The sequence below is a fragment of the Dasypus novemcinctus genome, chromosome 4 (assembly GCF_030445035.2).
Source record: "Dasypus novemcinctus isolate mDasNov1 chromosome 4, mDasNov1.1.hap2, whole genome shotgun sequence".
Taxonomy (NCBI): domain Eukaryota; kingdom Metazoa; phylum Chordata; class Mammalia; order Cingulata; family Dasypodidae; genus Dasypus; species Dasypus novemcinctus.
Genome location: NC_080676.1, coordinates 166367264 through 166389354, shown reverse-complemented (window position 1 = coordinate 166389354; position 22091 = coordinate 166367264). Strand labels below are relative to the sequence as shown.

The window sequence follows — 22091 nt, the reverse complement described above, 5'->3', positions numbered from 1 at the left end:
GCCGGGGGGCGGGTTCACGGATCCACCAAGAACTTTAATTGTGGAGATGGGCTTGTTTTCTTAAGGTCAGAATGACCAGGAAGAGGGTACAGGCCCTAAATACACTCAGGTAAACTGAGGCGTGGGCCGGGCGGTGCGCGCTCATAACCCAGCGGCTTCCTGTTGAGGCTCCCCCGGGCTTTCGCTCCTTCCCCTCTTCCCTGGGGTGGAACTAGCTGGGGTGGGGGCGCAGCTTACAGAAACACCGGCCTCGGCTCTTCTGCTCCAGTCTGGTCAGGTTCTGGGTACAGGGGGGGTGAGCAGGTGCCCAGAAGTGGCTCAGCCGCTTTGATGTGACTGTCTGGTGCTAGGGGTCCACTGAGACCATGGCGGCCTCTTCCTCCCACTGTCCTGAGGGTTTGTTCACATGGCGTACTTTGCTCTGTGCATCCTCAACCCTCCGTCGATCGTGTGGTGACTGAGGCGACCCCTCTCAGGGCCCACGGGAACTTGCTGATGCTGCAGAACCTGTGGGGGGCGCTGGGGTCCTCAAGGCGCGGGGCGTGGCCCAGCACCAGCCCTCCTGTTCAGGCTCCTGACTCCATGGCCTGCTGTTCCGGGGTGAGGCGCCAGGAGGGCGGCCCGGCCTTGCAGTGGGGGATCCATGCCAAGCAGGGCTGTGGCTCCTCCCCAGCCCCCCGGGCTCAGGCCTCCCCACCCTTGCCCAGCCTGGGAAGGTTTATCTACGGTGGGGGGGGGGGGGTGCGTGGAGCACCCCGGGCGGGGGGTGGGTGTGGTGAGCGAAGCAGGAACCTTCCGGAGCCACCTGCTCTCCCATGGTGGGGTGTGGAAATCCTCCGGCCCTGGCCTGTCCCAGGCAGCGCAGCCATGCCCCGACCTGGAGTGGGCAAGGGGGTTCGGGGGCCCGCGTGCTGCCCGCCGCTGGGCGCTTAGAGCCCCGGGCCTTTGTGACTTCAGACGCAGGCGGCCGGTCCTGCGCAGGGGCTCCCCGGGCCCGCAGCCCGCCCCCAGCGGTGGGTTTGCAGGTCGTATCCTTCCAGAAAGGAGCGGGGAGGGGTGGGCAGGCTCCAGCCCCCTCAGGCTGCAGCCAGGTGGCCGCCGCTGGGGACAGGGGCTCAGCCGGGGCTGAGGGGCTGACGGCCAGCAGAGGGGCCCCCCGGGGCGCCGAGAGGGACCACTGTGCCCAGCTGCAGGGACGACGGGAGAGAGAGAGAGGGTGGAGCGGGTCAGCAGCAGGCCGGGCGGGGGCACGGGGGCCGGCAGAGGAGGGACACGCAGGAGGCCGGGCGGGGGCAGCTGGGCTGGCGGGAGCAGGCGGGGGCCCCGCGGGGGGAGGCGGGCACACGGCAGGCGGGTCTGCACATGGGGCGGCAGAGCAGGGACACGCAGGATGGGGGTCTGCAGCAGGGCGGGGGGCAGGGGGCGGGCACACAGCAGTGGGGCCTGCAGCAGAGGGGCTTGGAGCAGATGGGCTTCGAGCAGATGGGCACACAGCAGGATGTGCAGCAAGCAGGCTGGCAGCTAGACTGCTGACAGCACGAAGTGTTCTGGCAGGGGGATACCCCACAGCAGACTGGCACAGCACAGATGGGCTTACAGCAGGCAGGCATGCAGCAGGATGTGCAGGGGGAGGATGTGCAGCAAGTGGGCTGGCAGCTAGACTGCTGGCAGCACGAAGTGTCCTGGCAAGGGGCAGGCTCACAGCAGAGGGGCTTGCAGCAGACAGGCACACAGCAGGCCTGCAGGCAGGGGGAGGGTGTGCAGCAGGTAGGCTGGCAGCTAGACTGCTGGCAGCATGAAGAGTCCTGGCAAGGGGCAGGCTCACAGCAGAGGGGCTTGCAGCAGACAGGCATGCAGCAGGCCTGCTGGCAGGGGGAGGGTGTGCAGCAGGCAGGCTGGCAGCTAGACTTCTGGCAGCAGGAGGGAGCACAGGGGCTGGTGCAGACTGCTTGGCAGAGTGTGGACCCACAGCTCACAGGGGTGCAGGCGAGGGTCAGGCAGGGGGCTGGGGTGCAGCAGGTGGGGGCGCAGCAGGTGGGGGCGCAGCAGGTGGGGGCGCAGCAGATGGGGGCGCAGCAGGTGGGGGTGCAGCAGGTGGACGGACAGCAGGTGGACGGGCAGCAGGTGGGGGGCGCAGCAGGGGGGCGGGCAGCAGCTCTCTGGGCAGTCGTCCCCCTGCCAGGAGGGGCCAGTGCAGGCGCTGGGCAGGCAGATGCTGCCGGAGCTCAGGTCGCTGGAGCAGAGGGACCCGGTGGACGCAGCCATGGTGGAGGTGGGGGGCGTGCTGGGAGGAGGCGTGAGCGTGGGGTGGGTGTGAGGGTGTGAGTGTGAGTGTGAGCTGTTCCCAGGGCTTTTATACCCGCCCTGGCTTGTGTTGTCCCCGCAGCAGGGTCAGCAAGCCTCCCTTCCTTGTGGGTGTTTACGGAGGCTCTGGGGACCCCTCATTAGGGCTGTTTAGTTTCCCTGTGGACGCGTTGGCACCTGGTCTGTTTGGTCCTGGGAAGTTCGTGTTTGGACTGTTTTGTCAGCTGCTCCTCCTGCAGTTTCCCTGATCGCAGGTCCTGGAAAACGTCCAGACCTGGTTGTCCAGGGGCGATGGCCTCGGGGCAGACTCCCGGTGGAGCAGCTCGTGGGAGCGAGGGGCTCCCACGGGACCATTGGCAGGACGTGTGGACAGGGGCTGGCACCGCTGCGGGGAGCTGGCTGCAAACACTGTGCCCTTTGCCCTGAATACTTCCGTACAGCCTTCCTAAAGTCACAGACATTTTCTTATGGAGTCACAGTGCAGTGATAAAAACCACTATTATTTGCTCCACACTCAGATTTCATCTGTTGTCCCAAAAATGTTCTGTACAGCTATTTTTCTGAATGTGTCCAGATTCCGAGTGGGATTTTCGTGGCTGGGAGTGGCCACTGGAGCAGCCCCTTTTGTCTGCACGTGGACGCGCAGGTGACACGTCTCCCGCACCTGCGTCTCACACCTGCGCCGTCTGCCCACCTCTCCCACCCGGCCGCCAGCTCCACGCAAACAGCCTCGCTTTCTCCTGCGCCGCTTTAACCGTTGGCCAACTGACTCTCGCCAGTTCTTCCCCTGAAGACGCGTCCTCTAAAATTCAGCCAGAAGGCGCTTCCGAAAAATCACCTCCAGCCCTGGTACTCACTGTGGCACCCGAATTCCCTCCAGGTACCCCCGCAGACTCTCCCCACCGCCGCCCCCAGGCTCTCGGGCTGCGCTGCTTCCTGGAAGGTGCCGGGCTCCTGAGCACATCTGGCCACTTGCACACTGTCCCCGGAAAGCCACCTCCGGGGTCTCGCCTCGCCGACCCCACCCCACCCTTCCTCGGCGAGGCCGTCCCAAAGCCCCCGACCGCAGAGGCTCCTGCTTCCCCCCCCCCCGCTGCCCTGACACCTGCTCTGAATTCCCCCGTGTCTAAACGAACCGGGCCTTCCCCTTAGGTGTGGCGGGGGCAGGAGGGAGCTGGGAGGAGTGAGCGTGAGTGCGGGTGTGGTGTGTGTGTGGTGTGTGCATCTGTGTGAGCGTGTGCGTGTGTGAGCATGTATGGGTGTGGGGTGTGTGAGTGTGTAGGTATGGATGTGTATGTGGGTGTGTGGCCGTCTGTGTGTGTGAGCATGCGGGTGTGTGAGTGTGTGCGCTGCTCTGGGCTGTCGCAGCTTTTATCCACGTGCCCAGCCTCGGTGGAGTCTACCAGGATTTGCAGGTGGATGCATCGAGGGGTGAATTCCTGCCTGTAGCTGCCAGCGTGGGTGGGCTTTGTGTCTCACCTAGAAGTCACCAGTGAACCTGCCCGGTCCTGGTGGTTTTGGGTTGTTGTTGTTGTTTTTTTTTAAACTAAACCTTCTACTTTGAAATAATTACAATTTCACAGGAAGTTGCAAAATAAGTATCTGGGGGTCCCGTAACATCTTGACTAATTATAATACAGTATCACAACCCAGAAAATGACAAACCACAGACTTTGTTCAGATTTTACCAGCTTTATGTGTATTCCAAGTCCCGAAAATGCCTCCACATCACATCTTTTCTTCCCTCTCCCTGTCCTCAGCAGCTTCCTTGGCCACTGTCTCTACATCAATGATACAATTTCTTCCATTGCCAGAGGCACAATAATTCTATAGTAGGGTACCAGCAAGTCGATTCGAATCCATATTTTATTCCTCCATCCTGTGGACCCTGGGATGGTGATGTCCACTCCACCTCTAAATCGAGAGCGGGCTTATATCCCACATGGCTGATGGATGCAATTCCTCTGCTTGCAGTTGTAGACTCTCGGGTCCCTTGTGTGGTGGTTGACCATCCTCATCTCCCTGTTAGCTGACCTGGGTAAGTCCAACGAACTGGAGAGTAGGTGTTGCAACTCTGCTGAGGCTCAGGGTCCAGCTGGCATGTGGCCAGTCCAGAGATTCAAGTCTCCTGAGCATTCACCAACCCCAGTGGCAACCACAGGTTCAGTAAAAGTGACAGAAGAGGATGTGTAGAGAGGTCACATCTGAGCCCAACTCCATCACATTCAGGAACACAAATTCCAAAGTAGGGCCCACTGGCAAGGCACTGAACTCCAGAGCCATCTGCCATGACCGTAGAACCTGTGTGTCTCTGTAGCCCTCAGGAACACCTATACCAGGGGTTGTCTCTACTTTGGCTGTCCCTGGGATTCTGCTGAGGTATGCATAAGCACAGCCCCTCTGATGACCTCCTGACTCATTTTGAAGTCTCTTAGCCATATAAATTCATTTGTCTTTACCATTTCCCCCTTTTTATTCAAGTTCTTTTTCTAGTTGCATCACCAGCTGGTGATTGTAGTAATCCCTCGGTGCCAGGGAGGTAATCCCTGGGAATCATGTCCCACACATATATTTTTATTGAGGTGAGATTCACAGCACACCATTAACAATTTTATTTATTTATTTTATTTATTTATATTTATTTTTGTCTTTATTTTTTAATATTACATTAAAAAAATATGAGGTCCCTATACCCCCCACCCCCTTACCCCACTCCTCCCCGCATAACAACAATCTCCTCCATCATCATGAGACATTCATTGCATTTGGTGAATACACCTCTGAGCACCACTGCACATCATAATCAATGGTCCACATCATAGCCCACGCTCTCCCCCAGTCCACCCAGTGGGCCATGGGAGGACATACAATGTCTAGTAACTGTCCCTGCAGCACCACCCAGGACAACTCCAACCCCCAAAAATGCCCCCACATCACATCTCTTCCTCCCACTCCCTACCCCCAGCAGCCACCATGGCCACTTTCTCCACACCAATGCCACATTTTCTTTGATTACTAATCACAATAGTTCATTAATAGAATATCAGTAAGTCTGCTCTAATCCATACTCTATTCCTCCATCCTGTGGGCCTTGGAATGGTTGTGTCCATTCCACATCTATATCAAGAGGGGGCTTAGATTCCACATGGATGCTGGATGCAATTCTCTGCTTTCAGTTGTAGGCACTTTTGCTCCCTGGTGTGGTGGTTGACCTTCTTCACCTCCATGTTAGCTGAGTGGGGTAAGTCCAATAAACCAGAGTGTGGGAGCTGAAGTCTGTTGAGGCTCAGAGCCTGGCTCTCACATGGTCAGTCCAAGATTCAGGTCCCCTGGGTATATATTAAACCCCAGCACCACCTACAGTTCTGGTAAAATAACAGGAGAGGCTTGTGAACAAAGATCACATCTGAGTCCAGCTCCATCTCACAGAAACACAAACTCCAAAGTAGGGCCAACTGGCATGGCACTGAACTCCATCTGCCATGACCATAGAACCTGTGGGTCTCTGTAGCCCTCAGAAGAACCAATACCCAGGGTTGTATCTACTTTATCTGTCTCTGGGCTTCTGCTGAGGTGTGCATAAGGGCAACCCCTCTGATAACCTCCTGGCTCTTTTTGGAGACTCAAAGCCATATAAATTCATTTGTCCTTTCCATTTCCCCCTTTTATTCAGGTCAAAAAGCATTTTTAACTCCTGGTATTATATGTAGATTGAGATATTCTGCTGGTCCGAGTTGACCCTTTTATTCAGGGTCATTTTCTAATTACATCATCAGCTGGTACTTGGTAGTAATCCCTCGGCGCCAGGGAGGCTCATCCCTAGGAGTCATGTCCCACACTGCAGGGAAGGCAATGCATTTACATGCTGAGTTTGGCTTCAAGACTGGCTACATTTGAGCAACACAGAGGGTCTCAGGAGGCAACTCTTAGGCACCCTGCAGCTCTAGGCCTTGTTCTCATTTCAGGTGCACAGGCTTACAAGCATAGTCATTAGTATCAAGGGCTCATTGTTGAACCTTCCTTCTTTTTTGGTCTTTGCCGTTGCACTTGGGGGATTGTTGCTGTTCCTTTAGGGACTGTTATAGAGCTCCCCTGGCTAGGAACTCAGCACTCCCTCAGTTGTTGTTTTTAACTTATATCCACTATGAAAATATCCAAACATTTTTATGTAACCTGGATATATGCCCTGTAGAACTCCCTGCCAACCATATGTCCCCTGTCAATAACATCCCACACCAGTATTCCTCCCCTGCCATTGTTGAACCTCTCTGTGATCCAAACTTCTTGAAAAGTGAAGCCCAATATATTGCCAGGTTCCATTAATTGTAAAATGGAATATAGTGATGAGTTTAAAGGTTAGATATAGAATACATATTAATTTAGAAAAATTAAGGTAAAAATAAATTGGGGTATTAAAAAATTTGAAAAATGCAAAAGCTTTGCTTTTGATGTTTTACCTTCCATCACTGCCCATTAACAATTTTAAAGCATACAATTTAGTGGTGTTTAGTGTATCCACACTGCTGTGCAACTGCCAGCTCTCTCTAGTTTCAAAACTTTTCATCATCCCTTAAAATATCTGATACCATACAGTCATCTGCTATTCAACAAGGCCACCAAGCCCACTAAACTGAGAGAGAATGACCTCTTCAACAAATGGTGCTTGGAGAACTGGATATACATATGCAAAAAAATGAGAGAGGAACACCATCTCATACCTTTTTTTTTTAAAGATTTATTTTATTTCTCTCCCTTCCCCCCATTGTCTGCTCTCTGTGTCCATTCACAGAGTGTTCTTCTGCATCTATTTGCATTATCCGTCAACACTGAGAAACTGCATCTCTTTTTTTGTTGCGTAAGATCTCCATGTGTGGCGTCACTCCTGGGTGGGCTGTGTTTTTTTTTCACACAGGGCAGCTCTCCTTGTGGGGCACATTCCCTGTGTGTGGGTCACCCTTATGTGGGGACACCCCTGTGTGGCATGGTGCCCCTTGTGCATGGCAGCACTGTGAATGGGCCAGCTTACCTCATGGCTCAGGAGGCCTGGGGATCGAACCCTGGGATCTCCATATGGTAGATGGATGCTCTATCAGTCAAGCCATGTCCACTTCCCATCATCTCATACCATATACAAAAATCAACTCAAGATGGGTTAGAGACCTAAATATAAGAGCCAAGACCATAAAGACCTTGGAACAATGTAGGGAAGCATCTCCAGGACCTTGTAGGAAATGGCCTCATGACTTGCACACTCAAAGCATGAGCAGCAAAAGAAAAAAAGAGATAAATGGGACCTCCTCAAAATTAAAACCTTTGTACCTCAAAGGAGTTGGTCGAGGAAGTGAGAAGACAGCCTACTCAATGGGAGAAAATATTTGGTAACCATGTATCTCATAGGAGTCTACTATCTAGCATATACATATAGAAATCATATCTCAAAAATCAAGACAGGCAACCCATTTAAAAAATGGGCAAGAGATTTGAACAGATGGTTCTCCAAAGAAAAATACAAATGGCTAAAAAGCACATGAAAAGATGCTCAACATCACTAGCTATTAGGGAAATGCAAATCAAAACTACAATGAGATACCATCTTACACCATTAGACTGATGGCTTTAAAAAAAACAGGACTACAAGTGTTGGAGAAGATGTGGATCCACTGCTGGTGGCAATGCAGAAGGATCATTGTGAAGGACAGTTTGGTGCTTCCTCAAAAAATTAGCTATAGAGTTGCCATATGACCCAGGAATTCCACTGCTGGGTATATACCCAGAAGAACTGAAAACAAGGACATGAACTGATATATGCACACCAATGTTCATAGCAGCATTATTCACTATTGCCAAAAGTTGGAATCAATCCAAATGCCCATCAACAGATGAATGGAGAAATAAAATGTGGTATATACATACAATGGAATACTACTCAGCTGTAAGAAGAAATATGGTACTAACACATGGGATAACATGGATGAATCTTGAGGACCTTATGTTGAGTGAAGCAAGCCAGATATTGAAGGACAAATACTACCTGACCTCTTAGATGTGAATTAAGCAAATCAAGCTGTCTCGGAGAGCTAGAGACTGGAAGATAGGATTACAGGTAATGGGGGAGGGGAGAGGAAGTTTGGGAGCCAATGCCCACACGGGCGAAATCTATGATAAAGTAGAGGTAAGTAGTTGTGCAATGAAACGATAAGAAGGGGGTATAGGGATACTGTTGGGTTGGGCTGCACAGGCTTGATGGGGGTCAGAGTTGGGAGGATGGGTCAGATGGTCCATGGAATTGGGGGAGAAGTAGGGGGGAGCAGGTGAACATAGGAGATTGGCAGGTGCACGGTTGAAAAACCTATAATGTTGAAAAAACTCTTTAGACAATATAATAAGGAAGGATTACTGGTTTAGGGTGTTGGATGGGGGCATTTGGCACAGGATGTACCTGGGGCAGGCTTCTAGGGAGTGTGTGAGTGCTCATCTTGCCATCGTGTGCTATGTCAGTGGGCGGAGACCCATACAATGAGCAGGAAGGTGTTGTACCCCTATTCTGGGGGGGCCTGATGTTCTCAAACAGAGGGGAGGGTGTCTCTCAAGAGCATGGGTGGCTCCCAATGGGGGAGGACAGACTAGTGTGTCAAGCCCTCAGCATTGTTGTAAGTATCAATGAATCTTGACCTTCAAGGAGTGAAGCTTGGTTGTCGCGTGGGCCCTCAGGGGTGGGGGAGAGAAGAATAGAATAGATGGAAAAGGGGGTAACTAGTGGGGGGCAATGGAAGTGTTCTGTGTGTTTGTGCAATAATGGATACAGGCCATGTTAAATTTCACCAAAAATTTATAAAAGTGTACATTCTAAAATGTAAACCATAATGTAAACTACTGACCATGGTTAGTAGCTATGTTGCAATATTTGTACATTTGTAGCAAATGTAACATCCACATGTTAAGAGATCATTGTTGGAGAAGGGGGGGAAAGGGGGAGGATATTGGGTATATGGGAGTCCCCTCTATTCTGTATGTGACTTTACTGTGACCTAAAACTTCTTTGACGACATAATGAAAAAAAAAAGACATCAGACACTGAGGAAGACATGGAAGAGATTGCCTTGCCACTGTACATACAGGATAACACCTATTACAGTGATGAAAGGTCAAACGTCAAAAAATTTTTTCTTTTTATAATTTTCATTTTTTTAATACCCTAATTTTTTTACTTTTAGTTTTCCTATATTATTATGTATTTTATTTTTAAGGTTTAGGACTTTCATTACCATTTCATTTTCCTATTACTTGAATTTGTCAATATATTAGGCTTCATTTTGAACAAGTTTTTGATCACAGAGGGGTTCAACTATGGCAGGGGAGGAGCACTGGTGTGGGGTGTCATTGATGGGGGATGCATGGGAGGGAGTTCCCCAGGGCACGCATAGAGGGTGTTTAGATATGTTCGGATGTTCGCTGGATATTAACACAGTGGGTAGAGATTCACACAACCACTGTGGGAGTGCTGGGTTCTCATCCTGGTGAACTGTGTTGCATTTCCCAATGGAACAGCATCAATCCCCCAAGTGCAAGGCAATGACCAGTGAAGGATGGTCTGATGGGTCCTTGATACTGATGACTATGCTTATGAACCTGTTGTGCTTGAAATTTCAAGTTGGCCTAGTTTTTCAGGGTGCCTAAGAGTTACTGCCTGAGAGCCACCATATTTCTCAAATGTGGCCACTCTCTAAGGCAAGCTCTGCATAGAAATGTGTTACCTTCCCCCCAGCATGGGACATGCCTCCTGGGGATGAGCATCCCTGGTGCTGAGGGATTACTACCAAGAACCAACTGGTGATGCAACTAGAAAAAGATGTTGAATAAAAGAGGGACATGGTAAAGACAAATGAGTTTATATGTCTGAGTCTTCAAAATGAGTCAGGAGGTCACCAAAGGGTTTGCATTTATGCGCATCTCAGCAGGATCTCAGACACAGCCAAAGTAGATACAACACCAGGTAGTGGTGCTCCTGAGGGCTACGGAGACACCCAGGTTCTATGGTCATGGCAGATGGCTCTGGAGTTCAGTGCCTTGCCAGTGGACCCTACTGTGGAATTCGTGCTCCCGAGTATGATGGAGTTGTACTCAGATGTGACTCTCTACTCATGCCTCTTCTGTCACTTTTATTGAACCTGTGGTTGGGGCTGGGGACATTTTCGGGACTTGGAGTGTCCTGAATGATATGCAGAGACAGATGCGGGACATTATATATCCTGCCACAACCCACTGAATGGACTGGGAGAGAGGATAAACCACAGTGTAAACCATAATCCATGCTGTGCAGCAGTGCTCCAAAATGCATTCATCAAATGCAATGAATGTAGCACTCTAATGAAAGAAGTTGTTGATGTGGGAAAAGTGGTGGGTGTGGGAGTGGGGCATATGGGAAGCGCCTATATTTTTAAGTAACATTTTGTGTGATCTATGCATCTTTTAAAAATAAATAAAAATGTGTATTTTTAAAAATCTGATACCCGTTAAAGTACACTCCCATTCCCCCTCCCCCCATTCCTGGGGACTTATAGTCTGCTATCTGCATCTATGGATTTCCCATGGACATATCATATTCAAGGAAATATATGATATGTGACTTCTGTGTCTGGTTTCTTTCACTTAGCATGATGTAGCCTGTAGCAGTACTTCATACACGCATTCCTTTTTATGGCTAAACAATATTCCATTGTAAGCATTAACTGCAATTTGTTTAATCCTTTCATCTGTTGATGGACATTTGGGTTGTTTCCACCTTTTGGCTATTATGAATAATACTATTGTGAATATTCATGTATAGGCTTTAAGTTTCATTTGGACCTGTGTTTTCATTTTTCCTGGTTATATACCTAGGAGTGGAATTGCTGGGTCCTGTGGTAATTCTATGTTTAGCTTTCTGAGGAGCTGCCACACTGTTTTCTGCAGTGGTTACACCATTTTACATCCCACCAGCAATGTAAGAGTGTTTTATTTCTCCACATCCTTGCCAACATTTATTATTTTCTGTTTTTGTGTGTGTGTTTTTAAATTATTAAAGTCATCCTAGTGGGTGGGAAGTGATGTCTTGTTGGGGCTTTGATTTGCCTTTCCTTTAATGACCTATGACTTCCTCATGTGTTTGCTGTCCATGTGCGTATTTTATTTGGAGACATATTCATTCAAGTCCTTTCCTCTTTTTAATTGGGTTCTCTTTTTATTGTTGAGTTGTGAAAGTTCTTTATATGTTGTTTTTAGACTTATTTTATCTGTGGAATCTCTGTGATTTCAACTCTCATTCTTTTTTTTTTTTTTAAAGATTTATTATTATTATTAAAATTTTCTCTTCCCTTTCTCCCCCCTCCCCCAGTTGTCGGCTTTCTGTGTCCATTTGCTGTGTGATCTTCTGTGTCCACTTGTATTCTTGTCAGAGGTACCCAGAATCTGTGTCTCATTTTTGTTGCGTAATCTTGCTGCGTCAGCTCTCCGTGTGTGTGGCACAACTCCCGGACAGGCTGCACTTTTTTTGCACTGGGCGGCTCTCCTTACAGGGCGCGCTCCTTGCACGTGGGGCTCCCCTACGCAGGGGACACCCCTGCATGGGCCGGCACTCCTTGTACGCATCAGCACTGTGCATGGGCCAGCTCCACACCAGTCAAGGAGGCCCGGGGTTTGAACCACAGACCTCCCATGTGGTAGGCAGATGTCCTATCCGTTGGGCCAAATCTGCTTCCCTCACCTCTCTTTCTTGATACTGGTCATGGGTCCTTTCTTTTGCTGGCCGGTTAGGAGAGATTTATCAATTTTGTCAGCCTACGCAGGGAACTAGCTTTTGGTTTCATTGATTTTTTTTTCTGTTGTTTTTCTGTTTTTTATTTAATTGAGTTCCACTCTGGTCTTTATTATTTCCTTTCTTCTTTGGGGTTAAGTTGCTCTTTTCCCCCCTAATTATTCTTAAGATAGACTCTGAGATTATTGATTTGAAAATGTTCTTTTCTAATATAGGCATTTATTGTTATAAATTTCCCCATAAGTAGTCTATTAGCAGCATTCCACAAATGTTCATAGGTTGTTTTTTAACTATTATACAGTTCAAAATATTTTCTAACTTTCCTTTTTCTTTCTTCTTTGATCCATGGATTATTTATAAGTATGTTATTTAGTTTTCACACATTCAGGGAATTCCCAGAGGACTTTCTGTTATTAGCTTCTAACTTAATTCCATCTGGTGAGAGAATACACATTGGTGCCTTGAATTCTTTTAAATGAATTGAGACTTGTTTTGTGGCCCAAAATATAATCTATTTTGGTAAGTGTTATATACGCACTTGAAAAGATTGGGTATTCTTTAAATGTTAAATATTTCAAGATGGTTGATAGCATTGTTCGTGTAGTCTTTATCCTTCCTGATTTTTAAAAAAGATTTTATATTTGTTTATTTATTTATTTCTCTCCCCTACCTCCCCCCCCCTTCCTGATTTTATGTCTACTTGTTCTATAAATTATTGAGAGAAGAATATTGACATCACTCAGTATAAGGATGGATTTGTCATATTAAATGACTCTATCCATGGCAATATTCTCTGCTCTGGAATGTACTTTGTTATTAATATGGGTGCTGTACCTTGCTTTGAGTAATGTTGGAAGGGTGTATCTTTTTCTTTCTCTTCACTTAAAAAAAATGTATTGAAGTATATCACTCGTACAGAAACATACATAAACAATAAGTTTATTGTAATAGTTGTGAACTTACAAAACAAACATACATAGCATCACACAGGACTCTCATAACTCACCCTCCACCAATGCCTTGCATTGTTGTTAAACATTTTTAACTAATGATTGAAGAGCGTTTTCAAAATATTCCTACTAACCGAAGTATTTTTCCCCCAACCCACCCTATTATTATTATCTTTATATAATTTATATAAAAACACACATAAACAATAAGTGTATAATAAAAGTTGTGGACTTAAAAAGCAAACATGTATAACATCATACAGGGGTCCCGTATATCAACCCTCCACCGACATCTTGCATTATCCTGAGAAGTTTGTTATGCATTATGAAAGAATATTGCCAAAAATTTACTAATTATACTTCTTATCCTGCATTTGGTATATTTTTCCCCCAACCCACCCTATTATTATTTTTTAAATATATTTTTTATGACAGAAGTTGTAAACTTATAAAACTATCTTGCACATGTGCAGAATTCCCAAACAACACCCCTCTATCACACACCACACTGTGGTGGAACATTTGTTACATATAAGATAATATCATCTGATTATTACCATGTCCATAGTGTGCATTTGGCACACATTCCCCATACTGCCCCATTATCAACACAGTACATCTTTGGCATGGATGCAAGTAATTACATTAGTACTGCTAACCACAGTCCGTACATCACTCCAGTTGATTTTTCCCATGCCTCTCCACATTCTCACCACCCTGCAATAGTAATGTAAATTTTCTCTAGCTAGCAAAGGACACTTTTCCATCTGTACAATGCAATTCTCATCCACCACTTGGTTTCTGTGCTATTCAGTTCCTAGATTATTCTTTAGCATTCTATCAATTGGCATTTACATACCTAGACTACCATTTTCAGGCACATCCCCATTTATAAACTAGTTGTTACTCACTATGTGTTACCATCCATTCCATACATTTCTACACTTTTCCAGTAAAGCTAATTAAAACTTCTCCATACATTAAGAATCAGTAGTCTATCTCAGTCGTCCTCTTATCTCCTTTAAGAATCTACCACCTACCACCAGGGCTTGAAGATATTTTCCTACATTTTCTTCTAGAAGCTTTATGGTTCTTACTTTTATTTTTAGGTTTTTGATCCATTTTGAGTTAATTTTTGGATAAGGTGTGAGATAGGGGTCCTCTTTCGGCTATGACTATGTATATCCAGTTATTTCAGCACCATTCGTTGAATGGACTGTTCTACCTGAGCTGTGAGGGTTTGACAGGCTAGTCAAAAATCACTTGACCATGCATGTGAGGGTGTGTTTCTGTTTTTTTTGTTTTTTTGTTTTTTTAAAAATTATTTATTTATTTTTTTAAAGTTACATTCAAAAAATATGAGGTCCCATTCAACCCCCCGCCCCCCCCCCCCCACTCCCCCCACAGCAACACTCTCTCCCATCATTGTGACACATCCATTGCACCTGGTAAGTACATCAGAGGGTCTGTTTCTGAACCATCAATTTGGTTCCATTGGTCTATTGTGTCTGTCTTTATGCCAGTACCATGCTGCTTTTACCACTATAGCTAGGTAATATGATTTAAAGTCTGGAGATGAGATTTCACTTTTCCTTTTAGGGTGTTTCTGGCTATTCAGGACCCCTTACCCTTCTAAATAAATTTGATAATCAGGTTTTCAAGTAAAAAAAAATGCTGGTGGAATTTTCATTGGGATTGCCTTGAATCTGCATATCAATTTGAGTAGAATTGAAGTCTTTATGATATTTAGTTTTCCAATCTTTGAGCATGGAATGTTTTTCCAGTTATTTAGGCATTTTTAAAAATTTCTTTTAACATTCAGTTGTAGATTTCTGAATACAAAAAGTGCTTTACATCATTGGTTGAGTTTATTCCTGTATCAGTTTTATCTGTCATATTTTATTTTCCCCACCTTTCATCACTTTTGGCTACTTTTATTGATATTATCTTCATTTCTAGACTCTCTTACAGGCCTCTCTCTCCTGTCTTTTCTTTTCAGGCTCTAGCACACCCTTTAGCATTTCCTGAAAATCTGGTCTCTTGGTTAGGAATTCTCTCAGTTTCTGTTTATCTGTGAATATTCTAATCTCGTCCTCATTTTTGAAAGACTCTCTTGCTGGATATAAGATTCTTCACTGGAAGATTTTCTCTTGTAGTATCTTAAATATATCAGACCACTGCCTTCTTGCCTCCTTGGTTTCTGGTGAGAAATCAGCACTTAATCTTATTGAGTATCCCTTGTATGTTATGCATTGCTTTTCTCTTGCTGTTCCAAGAATTCTCTTTGTCTTTGACATTTGACATTCTGATTAGTATGTGTCTTGGAGTTGGTCTATTTGGATTTTTTCGGATGGGTTTAGGTTGTGCTTCTTGGACATGGATATCTATGTCCTTCAATAGGATTGGGAAATTTTCTACCATTATTTCTTCAAATATTCTTTCTGCCCCTTTTCCCTTCTCTTCTCCTTCCAGAACACCCAAGACATGTATCTTTGCACACCTTTTGCTGTCATTTAGTTCCCTGAGAACTTGTTCAATTTTTTCTGTTCTTTTCTTCATCTGTTCTTTTGTATGTTCACTTTCAGAGGCCATTTACTCAAGCTCACCAATCCTTCTTCTGCCTCCTCAAATCTGCTATTATATGATTCCAATGTTTTTAAAATTTCATTTATTGTGCCTTTCATTCCTGTAAGAGCTGTTATTTTTCTATGTATGCTTTCAAATTCTTCTTTGTGTTCATCCAATGTTTTCTTTATATTTAATTTTTATTTATTTCTCTCCCCTTTCTCCCTGCCCCAGTTGTCTGTTCTCTGTGTCCATTCACTGTGTGTACTTCTGTGTCCACTTCTCTTCTTGTTAGCGGCACTGGGAATCTGTGTCTCTTTTTGTTGCATCATCTTGTTGCGTCAGCTCTCCGTGTGTGCAGCCTCTACCCCTGGGGAGGTTGAACTTTCTTTTGCACTGGGCGGCTCTCCTTACGGGGCGCACTCCTTGTGTGTGGGGCTCCCCTATGCAGGGGACACCCCTACATGGCACAGCACTCCTTTTGAGCATCAGCACTGCGCATGGGTCAACTCACATGGATCAAGGAGGCCCTGTGTTTGAACCGTGGACCTCCTATGTGGTAGGCGGACGCTCTAGCCGTTGAGCCAGGTCCTCTTCCCCAATGTCTTCTTAATATCCTTAATCTCTTCAGCCATCTCATTGAATTTATTAAGGAGATTTATTCAAACATCTATGATTAGTTGTCTTAACTCCTTTATGTCATCTGGAGGATTATCTATTCCTTTAACTGGGGCATATCTTCCTGTTTCTTGAGAAGAAAATTGTAATTTTTTGTTGGTGTCTTGGCATCTGGCTTACTAGAGTATTTATTCTGGGTACAGGTTTTCTCTTTAGGTTAGGGCTTCCTGCCCTTTCTCCCTTGCTGGTTGCACAGTAGCAGCCAAGGATGTAGTTGGTGCTGTAAGCTATGGAGGCTCAAGCTGCCCTCATTGCACCAGGGACCAATGAAGCTTCTCCCAACTTTCTGCTTTGCCAGGGGTAGGGACAGAGTCACAACTGTGTGGAATAATCCAAGTTGTGCAAGCCTAGACTGTAATTGTCCAGAGAGACTGATGAAGCTTCATGCCCCTTTCTCTCCTGCCTGGGGCAGGGATGGCGCTGCAGGTATGGACAGAAATCTATGCAGTGCAGGTCCAAGATGACTGCAGTTGCCCTGGTAGACTTCAGTTATTCAGTCTGTGCCAGCCAAAGGTCCCTGCAGTTACCTGGATAGGCTGGTACAGGGCCCCCCAGCCTCCTCCCTGCCAGAGGCGGGGCTGAAGCCTGGGCTGGGGCTGCAGGATGATCTGGGTGGAAGAATTCAGTTCCTACCATCACTGTGGTTTTCAGTCAGCCTGGCTTCTTCTTTTAAGATGGTGGCGACTGGCCTCTTTTCGACCTGGAGTGGTTCAAACTTTAGCTGTTTTTAGGGTTATACTTTAGCCCACTGAATTTACCCATCAGAGCTGAAGTTGGCGCCCAACCATTTCTTCCTCCCCCACTTTTGGGAAGTGGAGCTTTCAATTCCAGTCACAGAACAGCTCCTGAGTTGGCTTGTGCCTCCAGTGGAGGATGGCACTGGCCTCTGGGGCATGGAACACTCATGAGTCTTCTCTGCAGGTGGGCAGTCTCCTCCTTCCACTCCTTCAAGGATGTTGCAGGATGCTCTTCTGGCCTCCTGGAGCCCCCAAACAGGTGCTTCAGCAGCTCCAGAGAGCTCTGGGTGTTTACCAACTGCCCTGTAGCAGGAGCTGATTCTAGGAGCCCCTTACTCCGCCAAATCTTGCTGGTTGTTCCTTTCTCTTCACTCTTTACCAGTTTTGACTTTATATTTAAAATGTATGTCTTGTGGAAAGCTTATAGTAGGGTCCTAAGTTTTTCTGTTTGTTTGTTTTTTTTCTTTTTGAGGTACCAGGACTGGGGATTGAACCTGGGACCTTATATATAGGAAGCCAGTGCTCAATCACTGAGCCACATTAGCTCCCCTGAGTTGTTTTCATTTGTTTGCTTGTTGTTGCTGTTTTTCAGTTGGCACCAGAAACCAAACCCAGGACCTCCCATGAGAAGCAGGCGCTCAACTGCTTGAGCCATACCTGCTCCCCTGGATCTTGCTGTTTAATGTGATCTGCTGATCTCTCTCTTTTAAGTGAGGCACTTAGACCATTTCCTTTTAATGTGATTATTGATCTAGTTAGGTTTAAATTTGTCATCTTGCTATTTGTTTCTATTTGTCTCATCTGTTCTTTATTCCCTTTAACATCTATTTCTTACTTCTTTTCAATTAATTTAACATTTTTTATTACTCCATATTTTTCTTTTGTTGACTTATTAGCTATGACTTGTTTTGTATTTGAACATATCTCAGGGTTTATAGTATATATCTTTAACCTTATCACAGTTTATCTTCAAGTGATTGTTATGCCACTTTTTGTATATTATATTGTATGTTATATATAGTATAGTATTATATGGTATATTATAAAGTATATTTCCATTTCTCCTTTTCAAACTTTTGCGTTATTATTCTATTACTATCATGCATTTTACTTTTACATATAAGTATATTTTTAATGTAACATTTTTTGTGATCTATGTATCTTTAAAAAAGGCAATTTAATTAAAAAATTATAAGAGGTTCCCATATCCTCCATTCCCACCCCCCACTCCTCCCACATCAACAACCTCCTTCATCATCGTGGCACATTCATTACATTTGGTGAATACGTTTTGGAGCACTGCTGCTCCGCGTGGATTATCGTTTGCATTGTAGTTGACACTCTCCCCCAGTCCATCCAGTGGGTTATGGCAGGATATATAATGTTCAGCGTCTGACCCTGCAGTATCATTTAGGACAACTCCAAGTCCCCAAAATGCCCCCACATCACATCTCTTCTTCCCTCTCCCTGCCCTCAGCAACTACTGCGGCCACTTTCTGCCCTTCGATGATACAGTTTCTTCCATTGCTAGTCACAATAGTTCCATAGTAGACTATCAGTAAGTCCACTCTAGTCCATATTCTATTTCTCCATCCCGTGGAATGATTCTTGGGGGTCAGGTCAGCTGGTGATGGATTCTCTCAGCTTTTGTATGTCTGCATGAGTCTGTTTCACTTGCATTTTGAAAGCCATTTTTGGTGGACGTTGAGGCTGGATTTTTAACTCACCTGTGAAGACTGGTTGGCACATCGAGAGCCAGAGCGCCCAGCCAGGTCTGACCCAGGGGCAGTGAGGTGCCCACCTGCCCGCAGGGGCTTGCTCCCAGCCTCTGGCCTCTGGGTTGGTGCTGCCAGGACTTCCCTGGCGATGCTGTTGTTCTCCTTCAAGGTGGACCAAGGTCCAAGGGTTCAGAGGGCGCAGCCTTGAACCTGCAGGGCTCCCTCTTGGCCGCAGACCTGGGGTGCGGTGTGGGGGGCTAGAGCCTGCTCCCTGAGCCCCTCAGGAGTCTCCCTGAAGACCTGTTTCCAGGCAAGGCAGGCTTCTGCCGTCGTGAGCAGGCCTGCCCCGTGGAGCGTGCACCGCCGGCATCTCCTCTGCTGCACGCAGGGCTATTCTGAGGGCAACGTGTGGCCTGTGGAGCCAGGCGCGGGGGGCTTCCCAGGGGCATTTTGGGCCTAACGTCTCCTCGGGTTTTATCCTGCTTTTTCCTGCCCTGTTTCCTTTTCCCAGTGCCCTTACTTATTTCAGGGTTGCCTTAGAAGTAAATGTATGCTATTCATTCTAGGATGCACAGACCTTCACTTTTTTTTTTAAGATTTATTTTTTTTATTTCTCTCCCTTTCCCTGCCCACCCCCCGCCCCCAGTTGTCTGCTCTCTGTGTCCATTCGCTGTGTGTTCTTCTGTGTCCACTTGTATTCTTGTCAGTGGCATGGGGAATCTGTGTCTCTCTTTGTTGCGTCATGTTGTTGTGTCAGCTCTCCGTGTGTGCGGCACCACTCCTGGGCAGGCTGTGCTTTTTTCGCACAGGGTGGCTCTCCTAATGGGGCGCACTCTTTGTACATGGTGCTACCCTATGCAGGGGACACCCCTGTGTGGCACAGCACTCCTTGCGCACATCAGCACTGCCTGTGGGCCAGCTCACCACATGGGTCAGGAGGCCCTGGGTTTGAACCCTGGACCTCCCATGTTCTAGGTGGATTCTCTGTCTGTTGAGCCAAATCTGTTTCCTGACTTTCACATTTTAACAACTCTGAAATTGTGATGTGTATCGGTCACCCTTTGTTGCAATAATGCTGCATAACAAAAGCCCACAAATCCTTGAGGTCTCAATGGATGCTTGGTGAGGTGGCCCTGCTGACTGAGGCTGAGCTCGCTCACGTGTCTGGGACTTGGTGGATGGCTCTCAGCCGATCCAGGATGGCCGTGGCTGGGGTGACCGGGGTGTGTCGTCTCTGCTCCGTGCATCTGAACCCTGTCCAGCAGGGCCTGGGCGTGTCCTCAGGGTGGTGCCAGGGCCCAGGAGCTCCAGCCCACCGAGGCCAGTGCTCTTTGGCCCCTGCTGGAATGGAGTCTGCAAGCCCATGGCTGAACTCTGCGTCCGGGAAGGGGGCGGCCGCTCCCCGTCCCAGGGAAGAGGTGGCGCAGGCCAGAGGGGTGGACAATCCGTTGCCTTAGAGCCGCCCGGGCAGTGGCCATCGGCTGCCCGGGTGAGGGCTGGCTCGGCAGCCTGGGTGCCGGCCCTCGTCTCGCTCATGGGCCAGGTGCTACTGCAGGTGCTGGTTGGGCGGCAGCGAGAAAGGTTTTCCAGTGATTCCAGTAAATTCAGGAAAAAATGAGAAGTTGTTCATGTACAAAGATGTGCAACCAGAGCAAGCAGTCATAATTTCACGGTGATGGTTGGAGAAGGTCTTTCTTAAAAGACACCCAAGTTCTTTATAGAACTCAAGAAAGGAGTTCTATATTTGAAGCTACTGTGTTTTTGACTGAGGTATGTGGAAGTGAAGGTGAAAGAAATTGCCAGAAACCTCAGAAAAGATTGGATTAATTCCAAGGCAACCAGAGTCTGGTATGACTTATTCGTGTAAGGATATTTGTTGAACATTGGGTCGTAGTTTAATTGGCAGTGCCCTCCCTCCCTCCCTTGTGGCACTGAAAGAAATTCTCCAGGAGGCAGATGCCAAGATGGGATTAGAAGGCACGAGATTTATTGGAGGAAACACCTGAGAAAGGTGAGGGAGGAAGAGCAGCAGGTGGCGGGAAGAGCCTTGAGGCAGCAGTGCAGGTGTGACCCTGTGACAGGAGATGGGAGGGTGGGCAGGAGTTGGTGGGCAGGAGGAGGACAGGAATTGGGGGTGGGCAGGTGGTGGGGGTGGGGTAGGAGGAGTGGGTGGGCGGGAGGAGGGGGTCAAGTAGTTGGGGGGCAGGAGGAGGGAGGGTAGGAGCGGGGGTGGACAGGAGGGGGTGGGCTTGAGGGGGTGGGCAGGAGGGGGTGGGCTTGAGGGGGTGGGCAGGAGGACGGAGTATGCTGGAGGGGGGTTAGGCAGGAGGGGGACAGGAGTTGGGGATAGGCAGGAGGAGCAGGTGGGCAGGAGGGGGTGGGCAGGAATTGGGGGTGGGTAGGAAGGGGTGGGGAGGAGGGGGGTGGGCAGAAGTTGGAGGCGGGTAAGAGGGGGTAGGCAGGGGGAGGGGCAGGAGTTGGGGGCAGGAGGGGGCAGGAGAAGGGAGTGGGTAGGAGGAGGGGGTGTGCTGGAGGGGGTTAGGCAGAAGGGGGTGGGTGGGGCGGTGGGCAGGAGGGGGGAAAGGAGTTGGGGATGGGCAGGAGGTGGGGGGTAGGAGGAGCAGGTGGACAGGAGGGGGGTGGGCAGGAGGAGGTTGGGTAGAAAGAGGGGGCAGGAGGGGGTGGCTGGGGGGGGGTGGGCTGTGTCCCACCGGTGATGTGGCCCTGGGAAGGCCTGGGACAGGCCCCGGGGTCCCGGGCAGAGGTGGCTGGGAGGAGACCGCTCTGGCCCCAGCGAGCTCAGTGGACCCAGGCAGCAGTGGGGGACGCATGGCCTGGCGTGGAGGTCGCGGCGTGCTCGTGGAGGAGTCCCGAGCGCGTGCTCCAGGGCCGTCATGACGCCTGGTCCAGTGCAGGTGCCGCTCACGAGGTCCCCGGGACCCGAGAGGGAAGCAGGCGTGGGTGCCGTGGAGGAGAGGGTGGGGCGGGGGCCAGCAGTGTCAGGCCACCCGGGCCTTCCCGGCTGACCGTGGACACGTGGCCGCCTCCCCACCTGCTGCTGGAGGGTCCCTGGGACGGGGCTGGCGGTGGCCAGCCAGCGAGGAGTACGCACAGTGGGGGCAGCTGGGGCCCGGCCAACGGGCGGCTGCTCCAGTGCTCCCCGGTCCCCAGATCCTGTTGTTCCTGCACCTCTCTTCCCGTGGACGGTCATGGGAGGTCACACTCAGAGGCCCAGGGGGCTTGATACTTAGGGTCCCGGGACCTCTGTCCCTGGTGTCCCCTCCCTGGAATAAGAAAAGACCTGGGGTGTATGAGCGGCATCTAGCACCCAGGAGGGCAGGTCCTC

General features: G+C 48.5%; 1 protein-coding gene across 1 annotated transcript; it reads right to left on the bottom strand.

The window, feature by feature from the left end:
• Nucleotides 1-1226: 1226 nt before the first annotated feature.
• Nucleotides 1227-21641, bottom strand: LOC101430870 (keratin-associated protein 10-8-like). The gene is made up of 4 exons (XM_058296498.1): nucleotides 21457-21641; nucleotides 2156-2284; nucleotides 1631-2064; nucleotides 1227-1408 (listed from the first exon to the last, which is right to left on the bottom strand). The coding sequence occupies exons 1-4, from the start codon at nucleotides 21639-21641 to the stop codon at nucleotides 1227-1229; spliced, it is 930 nt and encodes a 309-aa protein (XP_058152481.1).
• Between the last annotated feature and the right edge of the window lie 450 nt (nucleotides 21642-22091).

Excerpts from the sequence above, each read along its gene's own strand:
- LOC101430870 (XM_058296498.1), bottom strand. The coding sequence starts at position 21,641 with ATGACGGCCCTGGAGCACGCGCTCGGGACTCCTCCACGAGCACGCCGC. Across the intron at positions 2,285-21,456 it reads TTCCCAGGGCCACATCACCG|CACGCCCCCCACCTCCACCA; the intron begins GTGGGACACAGC and ends GCCTCCTCCCAG. Across the intron at positions 2,065-2,155 it reads GGGGACGACTGCCCAGAGAG|CTGCTGCGCCCCCACCTGCT; the intron begins CTGCTGCCCGCC and ends CTGCGCCCCCAT.